General features: G+C 45.6%; 1 protein-coding gene across 3 annotated transcripts in view; it reads right to left on the bottom strand.

Moving 5' to 3' along the window:
- Window positions 1-253: 253 nt before the first annotated feature.
- ENTPD1 (ectonucleoside triphosphate diphosphohydrolase 1) overlaps window positions 254-24186 on the bottom strand; it is a 29687-nt gene continuing 5754 nt past the window's right edge. Inside the window, exons 1-10 of one of the 3 annotated variants that reach the window (XM_064430994.1) lie at window positions 17336-17571; window positions 8351-8484; window positions 7849-7966; window positions 6408-6558; window positions 5407-5566; window positions 4541-4777; window positions 3797-4057; window positions 2688-2807; window positions 2369-2506; window positions 254-2225 (exon numbers count right to left, since the gene is read on the bottom strand). In XM_064430994.1, coding sequence (XP_064287064.1) covers window positions 2019-2225; window positions 2369-2506; window positions 2688-2807; window positions 3797-4057; window positions 4541-4777; window positions 5407-5566; window positions 6408-6558; window positions 7849-7966; window positions 8351-8484; window positions 17336-17363 — 1554 coding nt within the window. In that variant the 5' untranslated portion in view covers window positions 17364-17571 and the 3' untranslated portion in view covers window positions 254-2018. Of the gene's footprint in view, window positions 2226-2368; window positions 2507-2687; window positions 2808-3796; window positions 4058-4540; window positions 4778-5406; window positions 5567-6407; window positions 6559-7848; window positions 7967-8350; window positions 8485-17327; window positions 17572-24186 lie in introns of those variants that run through there. The other 2 variants (XM_064430996.1, XM_064430995.1) reach the window with 2 other exon arrangements.

Below are 24186 nucleotides of genomic sequence, written 5' to 3'. Positions count from 1 at the left end.
AGAGGCTGTTCTGAAATGCCATGACTGGGAAAAAAAGACCGAGTTGCAACAGTCCAGTTGGACTCAAAAGCCTAAAAACTTCTGTTAAGTGAACAGACCTGGACCAGAGATATATGACTGGATAACATAAAGCATAGCTCAATACCAGTGACTCAAGTACCTGCTGAAAACTTTGGTGTCCAAGTTTCAGAAAGATATAAAGCTTTTAAAAGAAGTGGAGTCGAGAGATGCAAGTCAGGTCAGCAGAGACCACTTTACAGACTGAAAACCAATCTATTTAATATGATATAATGACAACTTGCAAGCACCACCAAGGAAAAAGGGATTTTAATAGCAGAGTTACTCAGTCTTTTGGAAATGGACAGAACAAGATCCAACAGAAGCTGAAGCCACCTAATTCAGACCAAAAATAAGACACAGGTTTTTGGAAGAACAATGATCTGCTCAAAGATCTTAGGACAGGGTAGATTTTCCCCTTACTTTAGGTTCTTCAGTATATTAGGGCTTCTACTTCCAGGCATGAAGTAGAAATAACTGGGTGACATTTTCTGGCCTGAACTATGCAGAGGGACAGACTGGGAGAGCTCTGTGTCTGTGCTTGCCTAAAGGAGAAGGCATTGTTGGGGTTGCACATCCTGACCCCCTCCACACTGCCTACACCTCTGCTTGGGGAACAAGGTGTGTCTTTTCTATGCCTTCCTCTCTGCTTTCTTTTTGCCTCCACATTTATAGGTCATTAGGAGAAGAGATTTCTGAGATTTTGTGGGAGGTAGACAGGCACCAGTGGTTTCTGAGTGTTTTTACAAAAACGGATTTCTGACTTACCTCTCTCTTTTTTGGACCAAGAAATGGAAAAATGGAAGAAAGTGATTAATGAACTCAATCAGTGGCATCATCCTAGTTGTGTGGGCTGCAGTATGTGCACTCACAAACCCTGGGTCTTGTGGCCATAGGGTAAGCCTGTGCTATGAGGGAAAGGAAAGGCAAATCTTCACTAATTTTGCTGGTGGAAAGAGTGGTTCAATCTGTGCATACTCATGCTGGTTAACTGCTGCCAGCTACCTACAGAAACATTATCTAATAACCACTTTCCCTGGATTGGAGGCTGCTGTGTTATCAGCACAGTGACCCTGGATTGCTTTAGTGGGTTATACCTGAGGGCACACTGATCACACCAGAGTCCCTGCAGGCATAGAAAATCACTACTGGCCAAGGAACCTGGGCCAGTACAAGCTCTTCCTACAAAAAGCAGCAATGTCTGGTTGGGAACTTGTGGCTTGATGTACCTTAGGGACATGGAAATGGCTCAGTGCAACAGTGAGCCAGCTTTGGTCCAGCAACAACATCAGGAAGACGTGGGAAAAAGGCATTTTGCCACCTTTCAAAAGGAGCTGACAGCTGACAGAGCCCAGCTAAGGGCTGATGACCACAAGCATGCTCAGTTTCTTCATCCTCATCCCTTCTTTTCCCAGAGTGGCATTTGGGAGCCTGACCCACCTTCAGGGGCCAGCCAGGTGCAAGAGCTGTACCCAGCTGTGGGGCTGTTAGAGCTCAGGGCGCAGGGAGGTGAGCAGAGGTGTGCTGGTGCAGAAAGGGCTCTTGGGAACAGCTTCAGCAGAGAAGGAGCAGGATCATCCTGTGTGTGATAGCCCCCAAGAGCTCAGTGGGATGTGTGACCCTGAGATAACCCTTCCAGGAGCACTGGCTCCCAAAGATTGCTGCCACTTTTCTCTTTATAATGCTGTGCACAAGGCAGAAACCAACAAGCAGCAGTTTCCTTGAATGAAAGTATGACCCACTCAAGGAGGGGACACGAGCTTTTCTGTCCTTGGCAGAGAAGGTGGCGAGCCTGATGTCCCAACATCTGTCAGTGCAAGTGTGATTCAAAAGAAATAAATGCCCTTGTTGTACAGTCAGAAGCTTCAGTCAGAGGGACTCTGCAGTACAGCCTCCTCTGCCGGGGTCTCCTAGCCCTGAGCAGCCGGGATGACATGGCTCCTCTCGCCTTCAGGTTCTTCCTAAACAATCCCCTTCTGCAGGCACTTGGGCTTGTGGAAGAGAAGCCAGGCAAACAGGAGCACAGACACCAGCACAAGGGAGCACAGCACCATCAGCCCCACGTAGCTGCCGTGGGACAGAGGGGGCCCGGCTGGCTCCTCTGCAGGGATCATGTTGGTCAGGTTCAGCATGTAGCCCAGGGTCCAACCTGCATCACTGCTGCCAATCTGAAACAGAAGAGCAGGATCAGTGCTGGGAGGCTGACTGGGGCATTGCCTGAGCCGTGGCACCCTTGGGATCAAGGGCCAGGCTGTGCAGCAGAGGCTGCAGAGACCTGCTGGGGCAGAGCCCTCCCCACCAAGAAACACACCTTTCCAAGGAAGTTGATCGTTTGCCAGTTGTTTTCAGTGAACCCATAGCCATTTTCCAGGAGAGAGAGGATGTAGGCTCCAGAGAAGCAATATTCACTCAAGTACTTTTCTTTGATGTGGTGATATGCTGTCTTCACCTAGGGCAGGAGGAAATCACCAGACTGTTAAATACACCTTCCCACTGCTCCAGCTTGTGCCTGAGCATCCCCTGCAGGTGCTGTGGGGATCTTCCCCATCTTGCTCTGGAAATTAATCCCAGCCATTTATCCCACAGAAAAGTATCAGCAGCCCCAGTCTACTGCAACAAGCACGGCTCACCTCTTGCCAAGGACGGGCGCAGAAGCTCTCAATGGTGCTGGTCACTTTGTTCAGGGCAAGGGGGTTTGGTTCACTGGTCAGGTTCAAAAAGTTCATCACAAAATAGAAAGCAGAAAAAGCCTGAAGGAGAAAGATTCTTTTAATCTGACTAGGCCACAAATCCCACAAAAGAAAATGAGTTTGTTTATATATAGAGAAATATAAGAAACAACATCACACATACAAGAGCAGGAATGTTTTCAAGACTGATGTAATTTTGAGGCATACATCTCAGAGCTGCTGAGAGATGGAGGTAGGAATTATGATATCCTGAAGAACTTCTGTGAGCTCTCTCCTTTACATGTGTCAGTGGCACACAGTGAACACTGATTGCCATCACAACCATGATCCCATTTTGGCAACTGAGTGAGATGGGTGCGCAGCCAATATCACCTCAAAGAGCAGAGATGGTGGTCTGAAAGGATTGTACAGAGCCCCATCATATAATCCAAGGTCCAGAAACCCCATTTCTGACCGTGGCCAGTAGCTGATAGGTAGGAGGCAGCTTAGGAACAGGGCAAGATTGTATTAGCAGTTCCCTGGAAAGAAAGCCTCACAATCACTGAGCAGCTCTTTGCAGCTCTAGGGCTGATGGTCAGCATGGTGTCACACATGATGTGTGTTCAGAGTGTGCACTGTCTCCTCATCATGTCTGGGAGGCAGATAGGTGACTGGTTTCAGTAGCACTCAGACACTGCTGGGTGAATTGCAGGTCTGGTGCCACCACTGACCTCAGGAGACAAGGTTTGCAGGAGCAGTGTTCCTGCCTGCAGCAGACTCTCCTGCCCCTGGTGCTGGACAGCTTAAGAAGTCAGTAATCACAGCACCCCAAGGAGATGGGTTAGAATGGGAGCAGTGCAGTACTGGTAGGCAGTATTTACTGGGGTAGCTGTTAACATGTCTGTCCTCACAGCAAGTGCAGCACTGCTTTCATAGTTACCATATCCAAAAAGCCATCTTGTAAATGATTTCCTGCCTTAGTAATGAAGAATGCACTCTAGCATTACTCTGAATTTCTGCTCTTCTGACATTCTGGATGACAGATAGTTGAAGAATGAGTGAAGACTCACCCCAAAGTCCCCTTGTAATGGAGGTAGGTATATCCCGTTGAAGGAGCAACTGGAGTAAGGACAACTGCTTTTGTCGAAGAGTTTCTGGATGTTTTCTCGGCACTTTTGATAGTCCCCCTCTCCCTTTATGTACAGCTGGCTGAAAGATAATTCCTTTTTCTTGTCTGATGTGCAAGGGTTTTTGAAGAAGTCACTAATATTTATAGTCCTCTCATAACCCTTGTGAAAGCATGGGTCGGAGAGAGTGCTGTTCTCCACGGTCTGAAAGTAAAAATCAATCCAAGCTGTTATACTTTGCTCTAGAATAACACCCTGGGAAAGAGCACAAGGAGGGGTGACACTTGTCACAGTACATCACATCCAGGTGCACACATCAGGTCAAAGGGATAAGGATGGCTTAAGGCACTGGCTGTACAGGGGAAGATGTGGGTGCTGCCACAGCCTGGACCCTGCAGGACCCTGGACAAATTATTTTAAGTCACAATTTGTGAAGCTGTGCTGCTGATTTGGGTTTCTCAGAGATGGTAAAATGTCACCTCCCTTGAGTAATTCAGTGAAATGCAGTTCTCGTGCTACCCATGCCCCAGAATCAAGGCATCTCAAATTGGTGGTTTGTATGGAGAACAATGACATTTCTCTAATCCAGACTAAGAGGTGAGCTGGGATGCAGCAACTTTTACAGCACCAGTATCCCAAAGCTGGGAGAGCCCAGGATTGTTCAATTAGACATGTAGATGTACTTGCCTGTAGATCCCTGGCCAGTTTCTGCTGCAGAGCCTGGTCCTTCCCATAGCAGAGAAAGCTGTGTGTGTACACTTGGTAATCCTTGCCATAGAGACGGAAGTAGAGCTGGTTCTCTGGGGACTCAGAACTGAGTTCCTTTGATACAAAGGTAATCTGTGTGGAGGCTCCTCCAAGGTCTAGTGCTCCTGATGTCTCACTTGAAGATTTCAGGGAGTGTAGAAGCTTTTGCCAGCCAGACTTGGGGGAAAAAAAAATCAAAGTAAATCAGATATATTGGGCATGGAGAAGATTTATTTTGGAGAAATTAAAAAGAGAAAGAACTATGAGGAGAGAAGCTGAAGCACAGAACACAGGAAACATGGGAAGTCCTGGAGGGGGCATGAGGTGGGAGCTGGAACAAGACATAAGAAAAATGAAAGCTTGTAAATACAGAAGATGGACCATGTCCACATGTTTGCAGGAGGGCAAAGAATATGAAATCTAATACTATTGTTATGAGAAAAAACAGTCCACTTACTGTTTCAGCTCTCAGAAGATTTATAAGCTCAACAGCAAAGAACCATAGTCAAACTTTTCAGAAAGTATTGTATTGTAGATCAGGAAGTGAGAAGGATGCTGTACCCAAGCAAAATTATTGAAGACACTGATGTTTTATTTCAGTGCTTGAAGCCTAATTATAGTGGTGCATCCTGATACCAGTAAGTATCAGGATGTACTCACAGCAACTGCTGAGGCAAGATGTGCAGCTTCCTGATCCCTGGTAAATGCTTACAAGGGAAGAGAGTGCCTGTGACACCTTCTTGCAAGGCAGGACTTACAAACTGCTGCAATCCAATGATTCAAATGTCCTGCTATAGATGTACTACCTGCTTGAAATTGCCCAGAAGGTAGTTAATGGTGATCCATCCATAGGCTCCTTCTTCCTGACCAGTGATGATTCTGGCACCCTGGAAGTTGAAGGGAGCTGAGCGTAGTGTGTTTCCTACTGAGGACAAGACTTTGTCTGCTGCACTTTCATTCTGCAACCTGGATGAATAGAAAAAAGAATGGAGTAGCTCTGGCTGACAGCTCTCTATGTGCTTTATTCTGAGTAGGAAGGCTGCAGCTCCCCAACAAATGTCAGTGATCAGAGGTTGGTCATTCGTGTGAGTCATCCAGCTCTAACTGGCCGTGGTCCTCTCTGTCACACCTTGACAGCACAGCTGCCACCAACTGACACTTACAGGCCCTGCAGCTGGAGCAGTAGGTACTTGGAGCAGAGACCAGAGCTCTTGTTCTGTTGCATGTATTCTGACAGGAGTTGCACTGTGGAGACTCCTCTCTCACTTTTTACTGTCACCATTAGAGAAGAAATCCAGAAGACATCCCCAGGAAGATTTCCCAAGCAATATATACCAAGATATATTCAGTTCCCTGTCCTAGCCAGGAGAGGTTTGGGTCACCCTCATGAAATCACAAATTGTAATTAAAGGAGGACGTGATTATAAAATTACCTTAGCCTCTGATGGCCCTCTGTGGGGAGTTGCCACATATTTGGGCTCAAAATCTGGGCCTAATACCAGACTGTGGGGATGTTTGAGCATCCCTTTATTATGGGGATGTCAGGGCATCAGCTTGGGCACTGCTGATCTCCTGGTGTCTCTGTGCTGCATGTGGATGCAGGAGATGATGGAGAGTTGGGGTGAGTGGGGAAGCAATGGAAAAGTCCAGGGGACTCGGGGCCCAGAGAGGTCAGCAGCAGAGGAGGCTATCTGGGACAGTGTGAGCTGGCAGTGTGTCCAGAGACTGTCCCCCAAAGGCCCCCCCTGCACATCCATGGCCATCCCAGGTGCAGTGCTGCAGGAGAAGGGGACAAGCCCTGCAGTACCTGAGAAGCCGCATGCCAGCAGTTGCTCCGAGGTAGACGGGTGTCTCTTTGTGCTGTGCTGAGGGAATCACCTCTTTTGCTTGTTGTAGGCACTGTGCCAGAGAGGGACCTGCCTTCTCTGTGGCATGGGAGTAACCTGAGATCCCAGGGCCTGCAAGAAGTACAGACACTTTGTGGTTCAGACTCCAAGCATAACCCCAGAACGCTGCCATGAGCGGGTGTGTTAAACCGTGTCACAGGCAGCACAATCAAATTCAACCATCCCATTTCTGAAGAGCTTTAGAAATCCTACAGCACCAGCTAAGCCCAATGCACGTAGTGGATGGTCACAGTGCTCAGGATCTGCCACCCTTTCTCTGCAAAGCAGGCTGTGAACTAGCAGTGAGGGCTGAGACAAGCCATTTCTTTCGCATGCCCTGAACATCTGCAGTCTCTTCTCTGAGTCTGCCTGGGTGTACCCTGGATCTGCGCCTGAAAATCCCTGACCCTTCCATGCTGGCTCCTCTGGGGGCAGATGCTGTCATTTGTTTGTGTACTTTCTACTCACACTACAACACTGGGTGTTTTGCAGCTATTGTGTCTCATGCTAACCCGAGGAAAAAAATCATTGTCCCTCTCTGCCATGTGTCCCCTGGTTCCCTGGACTGCCCCAGGACCGGTGCCTGCATGGCAGCAGTGAAGCCCCATTTGCTCCAGCTTGCTGTATGCTCAGTGTGCTGCTTGTGAGGTGGGATGCTGCAGCCCTGAGCAGCTATCACAGCAGCTTGATAACAGTATTGCTCTCCCCTGCACTGCAGAGGCCTGAAAAGACCCCCAGCAGTTCTGACAACATCTCAGAATGCAGAGATCCATGATGGTCTGTGCTATTCCTTGTTGTGTGCACCCCTGGGCTTCATTTATGCCTTCCTAAACCACACAGTATCTACACAGCAATTAAATAGAATTTAAAAAGTGCCACGACACGCATAAACTGAGCAACCTTAAGCCACAATCCCTATGCACAGCTTGCACAGAAGCCTTGAAAAAGAGCAAACCATGCTCTCCCCTCTCATTGCTTTCATCAGCACTTCAGCAAGAGTGCATGCAGACATTTTATTTATTTAAGTACATTCTTTGGTGTAGTTCTTTCCAAAAAGCAATTAATTCCAAGCATCCTGAAAACAAAGGGAAAAGCGGATCCGTTTTTTTTTCCCCCAGGAAGGTCATGCACATACAGCTCCCCATGGAAAGCAGCAAGATACATTATCTCACAGGTGTAACACTGTTTCTACAATTGGCCTCTTTCTCTAGATTTCTCCTCCCTCACCCTTTTATTACATTATCTCACAGGTGTAACACTGTTTCTACAGTTGGCCTCTTTCTCTAGATTTCTCTTCCATCACCCTTTTATCACATTATCTTCATCCCACGCCCCTTCCCCAGCTCCTTTTTCTCCTCTTACCTTCAACTTTGCACACCTCCACCTGCTTCACCACCCCGGTGTCGTTCTCCTTCTCTGCTGGCCACTCGTACACGTAGAGGTTGGTGTGGGATGATCCCGCATCCAGCACGATCCCATACTGCGGGCAGAGCAGAGCAGAGCAGAGCCCATGTCACACCTGAGGCACCGTGCTGCCTCCACACACGGGGGAGCAGGCACACACAGCCCCTCTCTCTGGCAGCTTGGGAGTGTGTGCCATTGCTCCGCTCAGTAGGGCTTCAGTGCAAAACTCCCAGCAAAGGGAACAGGAGCAGAGAAGCTGGGAAACTGGGACAGGTTACTTAAGCCATGATTCCCTGTGAAGTGTAAGTGGTTTTACACAAGATGTAAAACAAGATGTTGAGGTACATGGAGCCAGAAAAAGAGCAAGGCCAGAGCCAGCAAGGGCAGCAACATGTCTGTGAGCACTTTGGACACCTAACCCCCCAGCTTGTTTTCCTCTAAGGGTACCAGCTTGTAATACCTTAATATTCTTCGGAAGTGGCTGGTTTTGGGTCACTGCTACAGCAATTAAAGCAATTACAGCCAAAGTAGAGAGGAATCCCAGGATGAGTAGAATCGTTCTTGTTGAGGACATCTTTGGTTTGGTACCTGTGACTAGAGCAGAAAAAGGATGTTAGTATCCCAGTAGCCCATCTTTCCTCACCCCAAAGGCATGTCTTTTGGCATGTTCCTGTAGTCCTTTTTCCCTATGAATATCTACCTTTGCCCACCAGATTTTGAATGGCCTGTGTTTGCAGAATTGGCACAGTATGATAAATCACACACTTTGCAGAACTTGGACCACTCTACTTCATTAAATGTTACAGGCATGTTTGGGATAACCTATCTAACAAATTAAGATTTTTGTGGTTAGCAATAGAATTCTGTAAAAAAGGCCACTTACGGCTGATGAAAATCATTCACAACCAATATGTCATCTGAGCTTTCAGAACCAATATACATATAGTTGCACCTGTTAGTGGCTAGCATCATGCCATCTTTCACATTTTTCTGCTTTGGATAATCCTTCATGTATCCCACAGTCAAAACCTCATTTCACAACTTAGACTTGGCCAGTTTTGCAACTGTTTAATAAAATACCATCTTATTACATGAAGCTCTAGAAAGGGTATCAGCGTAGTTTCCAGATTTATAACTTTGATGTAAAGTCAACATTTAAAATAAACAAATAACTCCAGAGGACATATGTGCTCCCACTGTGACATGAAATCCATTTCCACCAACAGTGGTGCTCCATACTCAAAAGCACTGATCATCTGACTCACATGGGAAATTGTTTCTCTTCTCCTTTTACATGAACACTCCAGGAGATGTTTAGAATACATTACAGTCATTCCAGATGGCAATACCTCAGTGCAGGCAACCACATCAACTATTGTCACACCCTGAGAGAACCTGCTCTGGACCTGCATGCCAGAACTTGAGTTCCAGAGGTCTCCAGACCTCCAGACCCAGATTAATGCCCCAAATCCATCCTGGCACTTCATATCATGCATGCAAATATGAAAAGCATTCAAGTTCTGAACAGGGTCAGCTTCTAACTGCTCTGGTTTTATGTGAGAGGCAGTCCCAGGTTCCAGAACTATATAGTGTTACCTGACCTTACAGATGACCTTAAATCCTCAGATTATTCTCAGAATTTAGCCCAAGTGAAAAGAAGTAACACACCTCTGGAAATCTCTAACTGTAGACAAATAACAGCTTCTTACCTTCTTAGAGAAAATGGAACCTAAAAGTGCCAGTGGAGCTAGCTTTGAAGATGCCCCAGACAGGCCCATTGGGAGTGTAACACTGACCCAGAGCTCTGTGTTCCCTCTGCGTAAATCTGCTGAGGTTAACTGTGAAATTTGGAAGCTTGTAATGCTTGCTTGTGAGTGCCTATTAGAGGGCCAGCACGCTTGCCAATATCTCCAAGAATACAGCTTAAAAAAATAGCCTAGTGCACATACCAGACAGTAGAAAGTAAGAATGCATTTTATCCAACTCTATTCAAAAACGCCAGAACTCAGGGCTTGAAGTGATTAAAAACAGCAGAGCATGACAGCTGGGAGACCTTCCTTCTTATTGGAGAGAGTAGTTGGCTCAGGTTATGATAGCACTGAGCATGTCTGTAGAAAAATATTATTTTAACCCTAGGGAAATGAATTAAAGCAGATGCTATAATGTAAAATTAGCTGCACAGTATAGATATGACGTTAGCGTGCCTGAAAACTGAAACTGCTGCTGACAGTTGCACAGCACATCCACGTAATTATTGCCACCCTTCCTCTGAGGTCTTGTCCAGAGACAACCATGAATGAATTTGTTACATGTTTGCAGTCATAGGAATGAAGGATCTGTGACTTTGCACAAGTTCTAAGATTTTCAGATTTCCAGTTGTGATGGGTATTGTCAGCCTGCTGTATCTTTTCAGCAGCCACACTCTGAAAGTGCCAGCATTGGCAGCAAAGCAGGAGCATTGTTCTCACTGTAATGGACCATCCCAATTATGAACTAGAAATCCTTGTCTGAAGGCAGAGGCATAATGATGATTGTCTGCATCTCACCTGTGGCCTGAGATTAGTAATTTTTTGCCAAGGCATGTTATTTTCTTAACCCTAAATATGACTTTTGCCTGAATTTTAGTTCAGTATCATGAGCACTTTTCAGGACTCTGGGGTTTGTAGATAGGTGACTTCATTGCTGTATTCCATACCAGACCATCCATCTCTGTGAACTCTAATGCTACCAAGAAGCATTTTATTGAAATGTTTCATACAAGAAAAGGTGCAAGGTGATAAGCATAATCCAAAGGTAGTGTAACAAAGTAATAACCTTCCAAAGAGCACTCAAAGTGTACAGACTTGAATACTTGACAGACTTGTTTAAAAAAGACAAACTTATTTTTAAAAATCTAAACAAAAACCAACAGTGCAAATCTATCTAAATAATTAAATGTAGTTAAAACTCACTTGCTGTTTTTTCAGAAAGGTGAGGTATTTTAAAAAGTTCCCTTTTCTGTGCTCTTGGTTACCTGCATCAGCTCTAGGTGTAATTGGAGGCTCTGCAGGGGCTAAAGAATGAAGCTCTTCCAGCTTCCTCCATCTCCTTGGAGTTTCACATTCACACTGCTGAATGCCATGCAAACACACCCCAGGGTCCACCAAGTGGAGCAGCACTTGACTGATTGCCAGGCCCCAGGGTTTTCCTTCCATTAGCAGTTTTCCTCAGCTAAAGATTAAGACTTCTGTCCCTGTGCCCAGTCAGAACCCAAGCAGAGACAGATCTCCACTCTTTCTCTCACACTGCCCACTGTGTGCAGTGACTAAAACATCCCATAGGGCCATAAGTAGGCATAGAAATGATGCTGCTTTTCTCCTCTCAGAGCTCAGAGCTGCTTGATGCTGGAGCCCTGCCCGGCTGCACGGGCATTGAGCACTCTCCAGATGCTGGAGCACAGCCCAGCTGCTCAGGCATTTCTGTCTGTTTCCAATTTTGGTCTCTTTGCTTTTTTTGTAGGGGCTACCACTGGTTTTATCCAGTGATGGCTCCAAAACATGAACAGATCTAACATCCTTTCTGCCTCCAAGACAGAGAACTGGAGGATGTTGTCAGTCATTCCAGGTAGCAGCAATTTTGCTGTGGAAACCCAGTTGCTCTTAGTGAATAACCAGGAAGGACCACACCAGTGTGGGAGGCAGCTCTGTGTGAAGGCAAGGAAGGAGATTTGACTCCTGTGTCTTCCAGAGCTCAAGACAAATAGGAAATGGCACTTCCAGCCAAACTGCACTGAATCAACAGCACCTCAGCATGCCAGGAGGTGTCACTCACAGCCAAGGCTGCCCACCCTCAACTCCCTTCTCACCAAACAAGAATTACTAATAAAGCTAAAAGGAATCAGGCAACCCGCTGCTTTTAGACATGCAATAAGCAGAGACTAAGGCTTGTTTAAGGAGTGGTATTAGGAATGTCAAGCAGAAAAGATGCTGTACATAGACCAAAGACATGCTTGGTTCAGACAATCTCACTGTGACCCATCATCTCTAATACATACAAATATTTTTGTAAGCTCTGACTTTGCAAAGCAGATAAAGCTGATGTTTGATCTTTCATTTGGATGTTCATGCTCAGTCTGTTACAGAAAGGATCACAAGGGGTTGTACTGCAAGGCCATCCCTCTTCCACTGCATAAATGGCACACTGACAGAGACAGTTCCCACCATCACCTTTATCCTCTCAGCTCTTCTCTCTGTGGTCAGAAACGTTCCCATTTTCAGCCTTAATTTATTTATTGTCAGTCTATTCTCTCTGCCTGTCTTCCACTTCTATCTCACAGCTTCTAAAATGCCCAGTCCTAAGAGAATTTATTATCTTAGTCACTTTGTAAAAAATGATCCTTTCTGGATTTTTGTTTTTCCCAGCCTTTTCTGTCTACCTGAAGAGTCCAGCATCACTTCTCTGCATGTAGAATTACTTGCTTATATTTTTCTTGAGCATTCTGACCAGAGCTGCAAGGAGACTGGCCTTGCAGAGCAGTAAACCCATTCCACAGGAGATGACACAGCCCCAGCCTAACTGAAGTGAGGTGGAGACTTGTACTACCTCAGAAACGTGGTCAGCCACCAGCACAGGCTGTGCTAACGCAACCCAGAACCTCTCATGTGAACTCAGCAAACCCACCCAGGGGAGAGGGGCTCTGGTGGTGCACTCTGTGCACATTTTCAGGAGTTTGTGTCTGTGGAGTTCTGCTGGCAGTGATGGTAGGGAAAGGGCATGGGAGCAATCAGTGCTGCTGTTCAGCACAGAGAGGAGACACACTCATCATCTTCCTGGTGAGTGAAAACGAGATTTCAGTAGCCATGAAGGTTTTCAGGCTGAATTGCCTGAAAGTACCTCACTGACTACTCTGTGAGGTTTCTGAACTTGCAGGGTTCAGGGTTTGATGCACATTATCCAAGAGGCCCTCCTGTCTTCACTCACCACAACCAAAAATCTGAGTGCATAAACACTCAGAAGAGCCACATTGCTTCATTTATCAACCCTTTTATGAAATTTTCCCTGTCCCCAACTGACTTCTTACTAATTCTTCATCTGCCTTTTTCATTTCAACATGCTTGTATCCAAGTTACCTAGGAAGACTTTGCTGCAAAGTAATGTAAACCACCTGTTTCAGGCCAGCATGTTGGAAAAGTCTTTTCTTAGGCTGTCAAGAGGCTCAGGTTTTCTTGGAATTTACACACAAGCACATATACAGTAAGCCAATGGCTTTGGTTTAAGGGGCTTTATTTCAAAGTATCAGGACAAGACACTCAGCATGCTGAAATTAGAATTCAAGCTCCAGATCAGGCTTTTACATCCCTTTTTACAACTGTTAAATGGAACATTGTGGGAGACTCTGCTCAAAGTTTTAATTATTCATATGGCAAAGACTGTGGTCTAAATACTGGTGTGATCTCTGCCCCTCCTTGTAGTGCTATGTAGAATAATAAATACACATTTACTGGGTTACATTTTTTCAGATGAAATACTTGTAAGTGCTGAAGTACAAACATTGAAGTGTCAGTGAAACTGATAATCCAAACAGTATAATGAGTTTTTTGAATGCTGTCTCTCAGAGACATTTGATCCTGAAATCATGTATCCCTACATGTCTCAAACCCACAGAGTCCTATGAATTAGGGCCATGCAGCTTGGCAGCTTGAACTGTCCCATGTGCACACATACCTGTGCATTAGTGAGCTGGAAGATAAAAGAGTGTGCCTGTGTCTGAGACAGCACCAAGCTGGGAGCAAAGCACACTGACACACAGGGCTGGAACTGAAAATAAATTTGAGAAATAGGTGAGAGCCTGGTGAAAACATCTAACTCTCTTAAGGACAAGAACAAATATGACATTTAGGTGAGAGCCATCACCCAAAGCCATCACCCAAAGACACCCAAAGCTACTGTTGAGTAGCTTTTCCAGAGAAAATGTTATTGCAGCTATAGCAGTTTATAGTAATCTTTCCCTCCATCTAAAGCTGGTAAATCATCCTGTGAGGTTCTATGACCAATTTTGGACACTGCCTTTCAGGAAAGATGTAGACCACTTGGAGAAACTCCAGAAGGGAACAAGAAAGATCTCAAGCCTAAAAGCTTGACCTATGAGGAAAGATTGAAGGAATTGAATTGCCAAGTTTGCAAAAAAGAAGAGTAAAGAAGACTCATTAATTGTCTTCAGACAAATGACATTTCTGTCTGCCAGAGCTGGTGTAGCCAATCCCGCCTCAGGATGAGGGTGGCTCCTGGATTTTCTCCCAGTTCCGTTTCCTTGGTTCAGAAGGAGGGGAATCAGCAAAAAGGGGACAATGCACTCATAAGTTATGCTGTCAGCAAAGCCAATGCAGTGCATATGCTCTCCCTGTGGGATACAGATGCAGTTGTACAAAGGTGCTCCCTCCTTTGCCCAACAAAGCCCCAGGTTTTGTTCAGACATAATTCAGCCACGGCAGCCACCCTGCTTGGTGCTATCCATGTGTGCAGCACTGCTTGGTGAGGGAGTTCCTCATCCTTTTGCTGCTTTTAGTGTTGTGGCTGGGATACAACCCTGGGAAATTGCACAAGACACATTGAATGAGCTCTCTTTTCCTGGAAAAAAGAAAAGCACGTGGAATCCTGGAGACCTGCTGTGTGCTGGAGGCAGCAAAAGCTGAGCCATAATAGCAAGAGATGGGTACAAAGGAGCAGGCAGCACACATTTCTCTGCCCTCCACAGCTGCCTGCAGCACAGAGGGGCTTTGTGCCTTGGCAGCCCCATGGTCCTGCGGTGCAGTTACTCTGGAGAGGTGATGTCCAGGGGTTCTGGCCACGAGCCCCAGTGGCCCGGGCTGCCACACCGAGTGCCCCACTCACCATGCACAAAGCAGGTTCCTCTGTCAGAGATCTCCCCACAGTGCAGGGCTGGGGAGGGTGCTCAGCCTCCCCAGCTCTCTGCAAGGCACTCAGACCCCCTCCCACTCTGGCCTCACAGCCCATCTCCCTGGTGTTATACATTGCCCCCACCAAGTCTTCCCAATGCCTGCTCATTAAATAATCTCTCTGCATGAAAACATTTTTCTGGCTTGCATCACAGCAGTCAGACCCAGATACTCAATATTCTTAAATGCAACCAGCAAGTGTCAGGATGCTGCTGACACAATGACTTTTAGACAGCTTTTTTCCACATTTATATGATGGTTACTGGACTTTTAAGCCTGTATCCTACTTGTGCCCGTACTTATTTCTTTACAGTTCTCATGTCAAAGAGGTTTTTCAAATCAGAAGAGAAAATGTTATCAATTACATCAGTTTCCTGTCAGGAAACCTCCGGCATTAATTTTCTACTAGCCATCAAAGCTATATTTTAACTGGAGAAGATTTATTGCCATTATCCACAAAGCTTGACATTTCATGAGAAAATATCCAGTGAGCTCAAGGGGGCTTCCCCTCATCCCAGCTTACCAGCTAAATTGTTGCTTGAATATGCTTGACTATCACTTGATGTGAAGACATTTGTTTGTCTTTTTGGGGAAAAAAAAAATAGATGCCCCAAGCACTGACATCTTTCAGCTTTGTCATTATTGATAGTTTGAAAACACAGACTTGCAATGGCCCAACAGTGCTGCCAGGCTTCCACTTGTGCTCAAGATCTTACATTCTTCTTTCTCTTCTTAACTCCCTGGCCATCATTTTTTTCCTTATGCTTCTTTTGACCATCTTTTACACTTTCCAACTTTAAATTTGCATGAGTTTTATCTTCTTTTATTGCCTCTGAATATGCATATTTAAGAGATTTTGTTATTTTCAAATTACCATAACTTTCAACTCTTGGATTATGGCTTTTGTAGAATGAAATAAGAAGAGAATGGGGCTGCCTCTTATTAGCATTCCACATTTTAAATACTCTGCTCAGTCAGCTCAAGTATTTTTTATTTTGTGATGTTACTTCTTTTAAGAGCTATTACAAATTGTTGACATAGAATAAGTGTGCATTACTTTTATAATAATTTAAAACTCTCATAGAAATTCCTCTTTTTCTCTTGTGACTGGGGTCAACATACATTTCTCTTGAGCGAGAAGTAATGCATTGCAGATTGTGAGATGGTCACCCTCAGTTCTGAGAAATTGCCTTGTCTTTCACCAAAATCCACCATCATTTCAGCTTTTCTTGTTTCTATACAGAAAGCCATGCCTGTCTCTGTCCCCAGCATCCTGGCTGGTGACAGGCACTGATCTTCAGTTGCTTTGGTCTCTTGCTCCCAGTTCAGCCCCTGGCAGCTATTGTGTACATATATTTAATTATGGTTGCTGCTGAAGACAGCAGGACCACTGCTTACAGTGGGAGATGGGTGATGTGTGAGTCACATCACCAGCCCAGTACGGCCCAGCCTTTCCTGTGTCCCATCAACCACCCACACATGAGGGGGATGTACAAATTATTATGAAAAAAAAGAGAGGAAACAGCCTCCAGAACAACCACTCCCCCCTTCAACACCCACGTTGGGCCAGCAAGTTCAGAAACTTCCTGGAGAACAAAAAGTCCTGAGCTTTGTAAATGCTGCAACGCCCCACAGGAGGTTCTGATGGGGAATGACTGCAGAGGAAAGAGCTCCAAATGCCCCTTTATCCACAGCTGCTCTGCACCCAGCTCGCTTTGGCTGCCAGTGGTGGCAGAACACAACCCCAGCAGTCCCCAGCTTTCCTTTGTGTCCTCTGCACTGACAACCTTCCCTGCCCTGAAGGAGCTGAGGCCACCAAGCCTCTCACCACGCCTCAAGGATGTTTTTCTCTGAACTGTAGACTCCTGGGATCACCTTGTGTGCTGAATAACATGACTGCCTTCAGGGGCTCACTTCCCTGACTTCCAAAATAAACAGCACAGCTGCCCAAAGTGCCAAAGTCAGCCAGCGGAGCCGCTGCCTGTGCTGCCCGACGATTTCTGCACAGAAAAGCAACCAGCATTTCTCCTGAAGTTTCACTTCCCATTCAGGACCAAAAACCATTGGAGACTGCTCACAGACACACAAACACTGTTCCAAGCTGGTGCAGCATCAGCAGAGCCGCTGGCAAGGCCCCTGGGGGTGATGCCCATTCCACAGCAGTCCCACATGCTGCCGTGCCTAACCATGCCTGGGATTTTGCCTATATCCAGGTTGTGCCACCCCTTAGAATTGTGATTTCCAGCACATCTGTTTGCTGTCTTGAAAGAGCATTTCCCAGTCCTATAAGGTACCCAGTGAGTTTTTCCTCCCTTAACATTCATAGCATCCATTTGCAGCAGAGAATGCTGTAGGCATTACTTCCCTTTGCAAGTAATCCCAGCAGATGAAGCAAAGACCCCTTGCTATTCAGGCAGCCCTGCTGCCTCCTTTCAGCAGGCCAGAGTTAAGGCTACATGCATTAAAAAAGACAGGACTCTGCTTAAACACTTCCCAACTCACCCCTTTACCTTCAGCTGTCAGCACTGTGATCTCCATTCCTCATTGCAGGACACAGGACAAGAAACAGATGGAATAGTTTATTTTTCTTGCTGAGGAGCACATTCACTTTCTAGGCCTTGTGGAAAAATATACTGATTTCTCAGAGGTCAGCTTTAATAACTAGGATTCCCACAAACCATGAGGAGAATTCAGCTCATGATATTTGGCATGAATATAATTCTCTGTTCCTCATGCTGCTACAATTTCCATTTCAAATAGCAGGAAACAAATTACCCTGGTATTTTTAGTGACAGCCAATGGTAAGGAACATGGGATCAAAGGCCATTGCGGGGCACAGACCTTGACAAAGTTCCTGAGCGTAAGAGAAGAAACACTTCTTGGAAGTTACAAAGGTAATAAGGTAAATATGAATCTAAATTTTCATGGTCAGAAGAGCTCTTTTCAAAGACTGGAGCCTCATGCTGACATGTAACAAAACAGCAAAAGAGTTTTTCTGGATGAATGGGCTGGCACAGGGTGCTATTAATCTCTAAAGTTCAGATTTCTTATTACTGGGATGTGCAGTGAATCCTGAAAGAAGAATTGGGCTCAGGGAAAGAAACCCATTTATAATCAAGCCATAGTTTGGTCTTCAGTTTGTGTATCTCCATTAATTTTCCCTCTCCCCACTATTCTTGCCTAAAATATTTCAAAATACAAACATGAAATATTCTGGATAAGGCAGCATGGGTACAGGGGACAGTCACAGCAGCCCACCCTTCTGTCCAGAGACCCTGGGCCCATGCAGAAAGGAGCTGCAGGTCTGCTGCTTCCCTGGAGCCACTGTGTTTCCCAGCCTCTTCCAGCACCATTCTCCCTCTGGCTTGGGATGGGAGGTATCAAGCTCAAGCCAGAGCCAACCTTCCAGCCACAGGATCTCCAGCCCAGCTGCAGAGCTTGCAGCAGTTCACATGAGCACACATTTTCCTCACATCTCCTGCAGGAGCAGGGACATTGAAAAGGTTATTTATTAACAGCTCTGGGACAAATGAGCAAGAACGAAAACAAATCCATTTATAAATCAGCTAAAGAGAAAACTTGTGACTCTAATGGTCTCCTTTGTAATTCCTTAAGTGTGGCCTGGAGCTGCCCTGGCATAATTTCTTGTGATGCTGAATCAGCAGAACAGCCCCACTTGCGCACTGAATAACCTGATAAGAGCAAAATACACCCAAGAAAGCACTAATTTACACCATGCCCAGATTTTCCTTTGTTTCTGTTAGGATCTGGGGAGACTGATAGTGCTCTAATTTCTCACCACTAAATACCAAGCAGTGACTCACATTAGCATCTATCTCTGCAATCCAGGATAAATGCTTTCCTCTGGGACAAGGTGGAGACAGGATAAAGGGAGAAAACTCACGCTAGAGCTGCTGAAAGAACAACGTCATTGCTATCTCAGCTCTCATTTAGGAGTATACCAGTCCTGAATACTTTGCCAGACTTTGTTCTTTGATAACATTTCTCAAGGGGGCGGGGGGAGGGGAACAAAAATAACAAAACACTGTTCTGTTTAACAGTTACCCATAGCAGAGAAAAGCTGAGCTAAAGTTTCCAACAATTATCAGTACAAAATCCTAAAATAGATATGCAGTGTCCCATGTTTGAATTTAAAGCTGGCTGGACAAGAGTTCCATCATGTGGATTGAAAGCTGTGTAAAGAGAACAAGGCAGCTTATCAAGATAGCATGTTAGAACAACAGTGTTAAAATGCTCAGTATAGCAGTGATATGGATGAAGAAACCAAGGCGTCAAGCAGATATGGCAAATTCTTGTGTAATTCATTGGGAGGAACTGTATGTCCAGGAAGGAGAGATAAATGATGTCCAAGGTATCTATGGAAACCACCATCTTATACAGGAAACAATTAAACTCAGCAAAAGACAAACAAGAGAAAAATCACTCAAACTTCAGATGCTCATAAGGCAAACAGCACTAATTGAAAGCAGGATTTGATCCCAAATAGATGAGGCTCACTTAAAGAGATGTGAAATATGGAAATAAAGGCTAGAAGCTGAAGGAGAAACAGGAGCTGTTCAGTAACTCTTTGGGGCTGTCTCCTCAGAGATGTGAGAACCCTAGTCTTGAATCCATTTATAACCTGGCTGGGCTCCCGCAGCAGTCTTGTTCAGAGGCCTCTCAGCAGTAGGTCTCTTCCTGGGCCATGACCTACTCATCCTTTACGCAGGCATGTGGGAAGTCAACTTACTTTGGGTGGGACAGTGAAGTCAAAGTGCTTGGGAGTAGTTTCAGTTTTGCACTTGCTACCACTGAAAGCATCTGAGAATTTTCCTTACCCTCCTGTGTTGTCTGATATTTTTATCCAGTATTTTTCAGCCCTTAGAGCCTCTTACAGCTCAACTTAGGCCTGATTATATTTTTGCTACACTGATCACAGCAAAGCAAAGCTTCTTCAACTCTGATGGTCTTAGCAGTTATAAATGAAAAAAAGATGTGAAAGCTTTGTTTAAGAATGGAGAAGTTTTTAATGTAGCTATGATACAGCAAATGAATGCAGCAACAGCATATGACCTTACAAAACAGGAAGACGATGCTCATTTTGAAAAATTGTTCTGGTCCCATTTTCTCACCCACTCTTTCTCACTCCCCCTGTACTCACAGGCACTGGGCTCGCTGAGTTGCCCCAGCAGGATCCTCTGTGAGATGAGACCGAGCGTGCCGAGTGCCAAATCCTCACTGCACCTCTTGGGTTCCTCTTCAGTGACAAGCTACAAACTCTTGAGCAGGTTTTTTGCCATCTTCAGGAGTTAATGGTTACCACAGGGTGATCCTTTTGCCTGGAAAGCCCTTTTATCTAGAACAGGTGGCTGCTCAGTGCAGCCTTTTTTCTCCCCTCATTTTGGGTACCTTAGCTCCCACTGTCTGTCTGCTTGTGGGGAGAGGAGAAGGACAACTTGCACAGAGGAGTTGTCTGGGAGTTTACTGTGCTGGGAGTTTACTGTGATCCCTGGTTATCTGAGCAGTTTTGTTCCCCAGGGACTTGTCCGCACTTTATCAGCACCCTGGCCTTTTCCTGACAAGCCATCCATGTGAGGCTTATCAGGGCACAGGCAGCCAGACTTGTTGCAAACACATTTTTCAGCATTTACCCAGTTTTAGTGCAGTCAGTTACATCCTTGGTTATCAATACAGACCCTTCTGTTACTCCTTGATCTGTTGCTTCTTCTCTCTCACACATATATTCTCATTCCCGTTTCCTCCAGGCCAGCTGGAGTATTCCTGCACCTCCAGCTGCATGCCTACCTCATGCACAGTGTGTTTTCACAGGGCATCATTGCAGCTGGGAAAGGGTCTCCTTGGTTTGGTTAGGTTATGACAGCAGCAAAGGAAGTAGGTTTTAGAGCTGCTGTGGTTACCATGCAGTTCTGCTGCTCAGATGCAGCCAGGTCTGCTCGGAGCTTGTAGCACAGCACGAGCACAGCAGCAGTGGCAGTCTTCGGGAAGTTAGAGGATGCTGAAATCCTGCAGAGCAACACTGAAGCCTGTCCCTGGATGTCACTAGCAGGCTCACCACAGAGGATTTGAAACAGTTTTCAACTAAGATCTCCCCAGCAATGTAGAGCTGGAGCTGTTTTCAGCCTGTCACCTGCCAAGCAGCTGCCTGTGACAGTACAGGTGAGAGCATTGTCACCAGTGTAGCTCAGACCTGGTAATTATTCCTATATCCAGGCTTTCAGGGAAAGGCTGGCATTAACCTCAGCTTTTCCTATAAAGCTCCTGTGAGACAGGACAGCTGCAGTTATCCCAGAGCAGAACCACAGCACCTGCAAGGAGGCTTTGTGCACTCACATTTTCTCATGTCACACTGTTATAGATCCAGCCTTCTCCAGCACACCGACACCAAGCAAGGTCAGGACTCTCTCACTACTTTCCCAGTATTGCCAGGCTCCCCTTGGCTCTGTGGCTTTCTCAGCTGACTCCAGCTCTCAGAAGTGCTGTCTGCCCACATCATATGGGAAACTAATACAATTAGTTAATACAATTAGTTAATACAATACAATACAACTAATACAATTACAACAGGTAATGCTGGAGGCCCCATTATAGTTTTGTCAGCCTTTTCCTAATAACAACTCACAACACTTAAATTTGACACAGTGCTTTTCATTCATACATTGCCAAGGAGTTTACAGAGTTCAGCACCATTAGCCTTATTCCCCTGGTTGATGAAAAAGCATGAGAGCAGCAGACATCCCAGTGCTCTGCCCTGTGGACCACCTCACCCACTTGTCTGGGTAGCTCTCATGGACCAGGGGTTGCAGCACACTCTCTCCTGCAGAGAGGCAGAATTCCCAAGGTCCAGGGAAAGAGCAGCACACTTTGGTTACAGCTACTCTGAAATTCATCTTCCATCATTTTGATATATTCTCTGATGTTCTGCCAGACTAACAACAATTTGGAGATTAATGGTCCAGTAAAGTACACACATGACTCACACTACAATTTCTATGCAGTTCTGCTACAACTTTAAAAATGGGACTAGAAATTGAAAATGTCTTTTTGGTTAGAAGAAACAGGCTGGAAAAGAGAAACAAAGGTGTCAGAGTCCCATCTCCATGAAGGCATTCCTTGTGTCTCCTTCCTGCAAACTTCAGGATGGAGGAAGGATAAACCAGCAGAACTAAAAGAATTCATTACTACATTATAAAGATGCCAATAAACTAAAGACTAACTGCTACACTGCACCAAATATTCCTGAGATGTGTAAATTTATTGTTACAGTCTCCTGAGAAACAGAGAGGCAAAAGAAGTCCTTCAAATCCCTATTTACAGAAGGACATCTATTCCCAGCAAGGCCTATGGGATCCAGTTAACATTCTTAGGTGCCAAGTGGCCACAGGACTGAAGATTCTTAAATTGGTAGAGAAATTACTAGTCTCTGTAGCTGAGACATGCTTTGTAACCTAAAAAGCAACTGTGAAATTACTGTCTTTAACAAGGAGTTCATAGCATGGGGCCAGGTTCTATTGTAAACCACTGTTTTTAAGATGAAGTGCAGGGGTTCAGTTTCACAGTTTGCTTAACTGCTCTGTTTGCTCTGCCACAAAAGGGACTATCCCACCTCTGCCTTATGCCATAGCTCCACCTTTCAAATACGGTCCTAATTCTCTTTAGTTAATGGCAGAATATATTCTAAAGAACCATGCTGGAGCATTCTTTTCTGCTTTTCTGTATGGCTTTCATGCTTTTGGTCACAGCAGTATTTCTAAGTACTGTAAACAAGAGCCTGACCAGTAGATTTACCAGAATAAAGTTCTTTTTGGCTTCCACTGTGTTCATGTTTACTGCAGTCGCAAACAAAGCTGACAAACAGTAAGCTTCCTATATTATTTCAGTGAAGTGAGACTAAATACATAGAAGCTTTAGATCAACTTATTTGGCACATTCAATTAAAGACAAAATTGCAAATTTCCAGTGCATTTCGCAAAAGAATCTGGAGCCAGCAGCTAGGGGCTGATTGTGGCAAAGAGCAGATGTTCTCCCTGGCAGGAGCTGCCCACTCCCATTCTGGCAAAGAGCAGGGAGGGACAGTTTCCAGCAGAGGAACAAATCAGTTTCCAGCAGAGGAACAAATCCCATTCCATTACCTACCCCCACCACCAAACCCACCCTCCATAAAGCAGCTCCACCTTTCCTCCCACTGCAAGCCTGCTCCCTGGGCTCTGCCATGCACTCTGGGTGTTTCCATCCATTAGCTGTACTGAAGGGGCTCCAAATTCCCTCCATTCTCACTTTTGAAGGCATCTGCCCCTTCTTGCTAAGCCCAGGGAGGGAGGTGGAGATGCTGCTGCCTCCCCTGCCCCCAGCTGCAGTGGGACTTGTGGTGAACATTGGAAACCACAGCAGCTGAACCAGCCCCTCCTGTGTCTCCTCTGTCTCGGGAGACCCACAAGCAGATGTGACAGTGCTGTGAACCAGCTGAGAAGCTGAAGTGGTTTCTGAATCCTGAGCTGCTGACTCACCTTTTCCAGTCAGCACACAGAGCTCAAAGGCCGGGGATGGTTTGAGCTTTGGCTGGGAGGTTGCAGACAGTTAATAAAAAACAAACTAAATCTCATTCCTTTGTAAAAATAGGTCCTTTTTCTTTACATCCTCTCTATCAAGAACACTCTGGCATTCACCATGATTTGTGATCAGGGCCAAGATTCTCAGGAGGAGAATACAAATCAAAGGGGAGAATACAAATTAAACTAAGAGCCTTTAACTTCTACTTAAGCAGTATGAAAACATTTGCTTAAAGATGCAAGTGCCAGCCTGTAAATCAGTCAGTTACCCTGTAAGAGTCACTCTTTATTCAGAAGAGATGTAGTATTCAGCTGGGTGAAGGTCACAAGGGAGCATGGAACAGCATGGTCAGACTGATGGATGCATGGCTCCTCATACTAGAAACTTAATCCCTGTGTTGACAGCACAAGGGGAATTTGAAAGGCAATGTGAAGGAAGACCGTGAAGTAGCTCTGCAGATCCTCACTGAAAGCTTGTCCCAAGCTGGAATGAACAAATATGGGCTCCAAAGGTTTCAGACAAGAACCACAACAGGCAGAGTTGTGGCATTGCTGGTGGTGGCTAAGCACCAACAGGACAGTGACAGCACTGACCATTGCACTGCCTGCATCACCCTTGAGTGTGAACAGCCAGTGCAGCACTAGGGACAGAGGGACAAGGAGCCCAAAGAACAGCCTGGGAAACAGATCTTTGCAGCATTTTCCACATTTGGGGGCAGAGAATGCAGGAGAGGATGTGAGCAGATGAATTTGTTCAGTGTGCACTTAGCTGACTCTGTTTTCTTCCATCTGGT

This window comes from Passer domesticus, chromosome 8 (assembly GCF_036417665.1).
Source record: "Passer domesticus isolate bPasDom1 chromosome 8, bPasDom1.hap1, whole genome shotgun sequence".
Lineage (NCBI taxonomy): Eukaryota > Metazoa > Chordata > Aves > Passeriformes > Passeridae > Passer > Passer domesticus.
The sequence above is the reverse complement of the archived record's forward strand: the minus strand, read 5'-3'. Positions and strand labels throughout refer to the sequence as shown.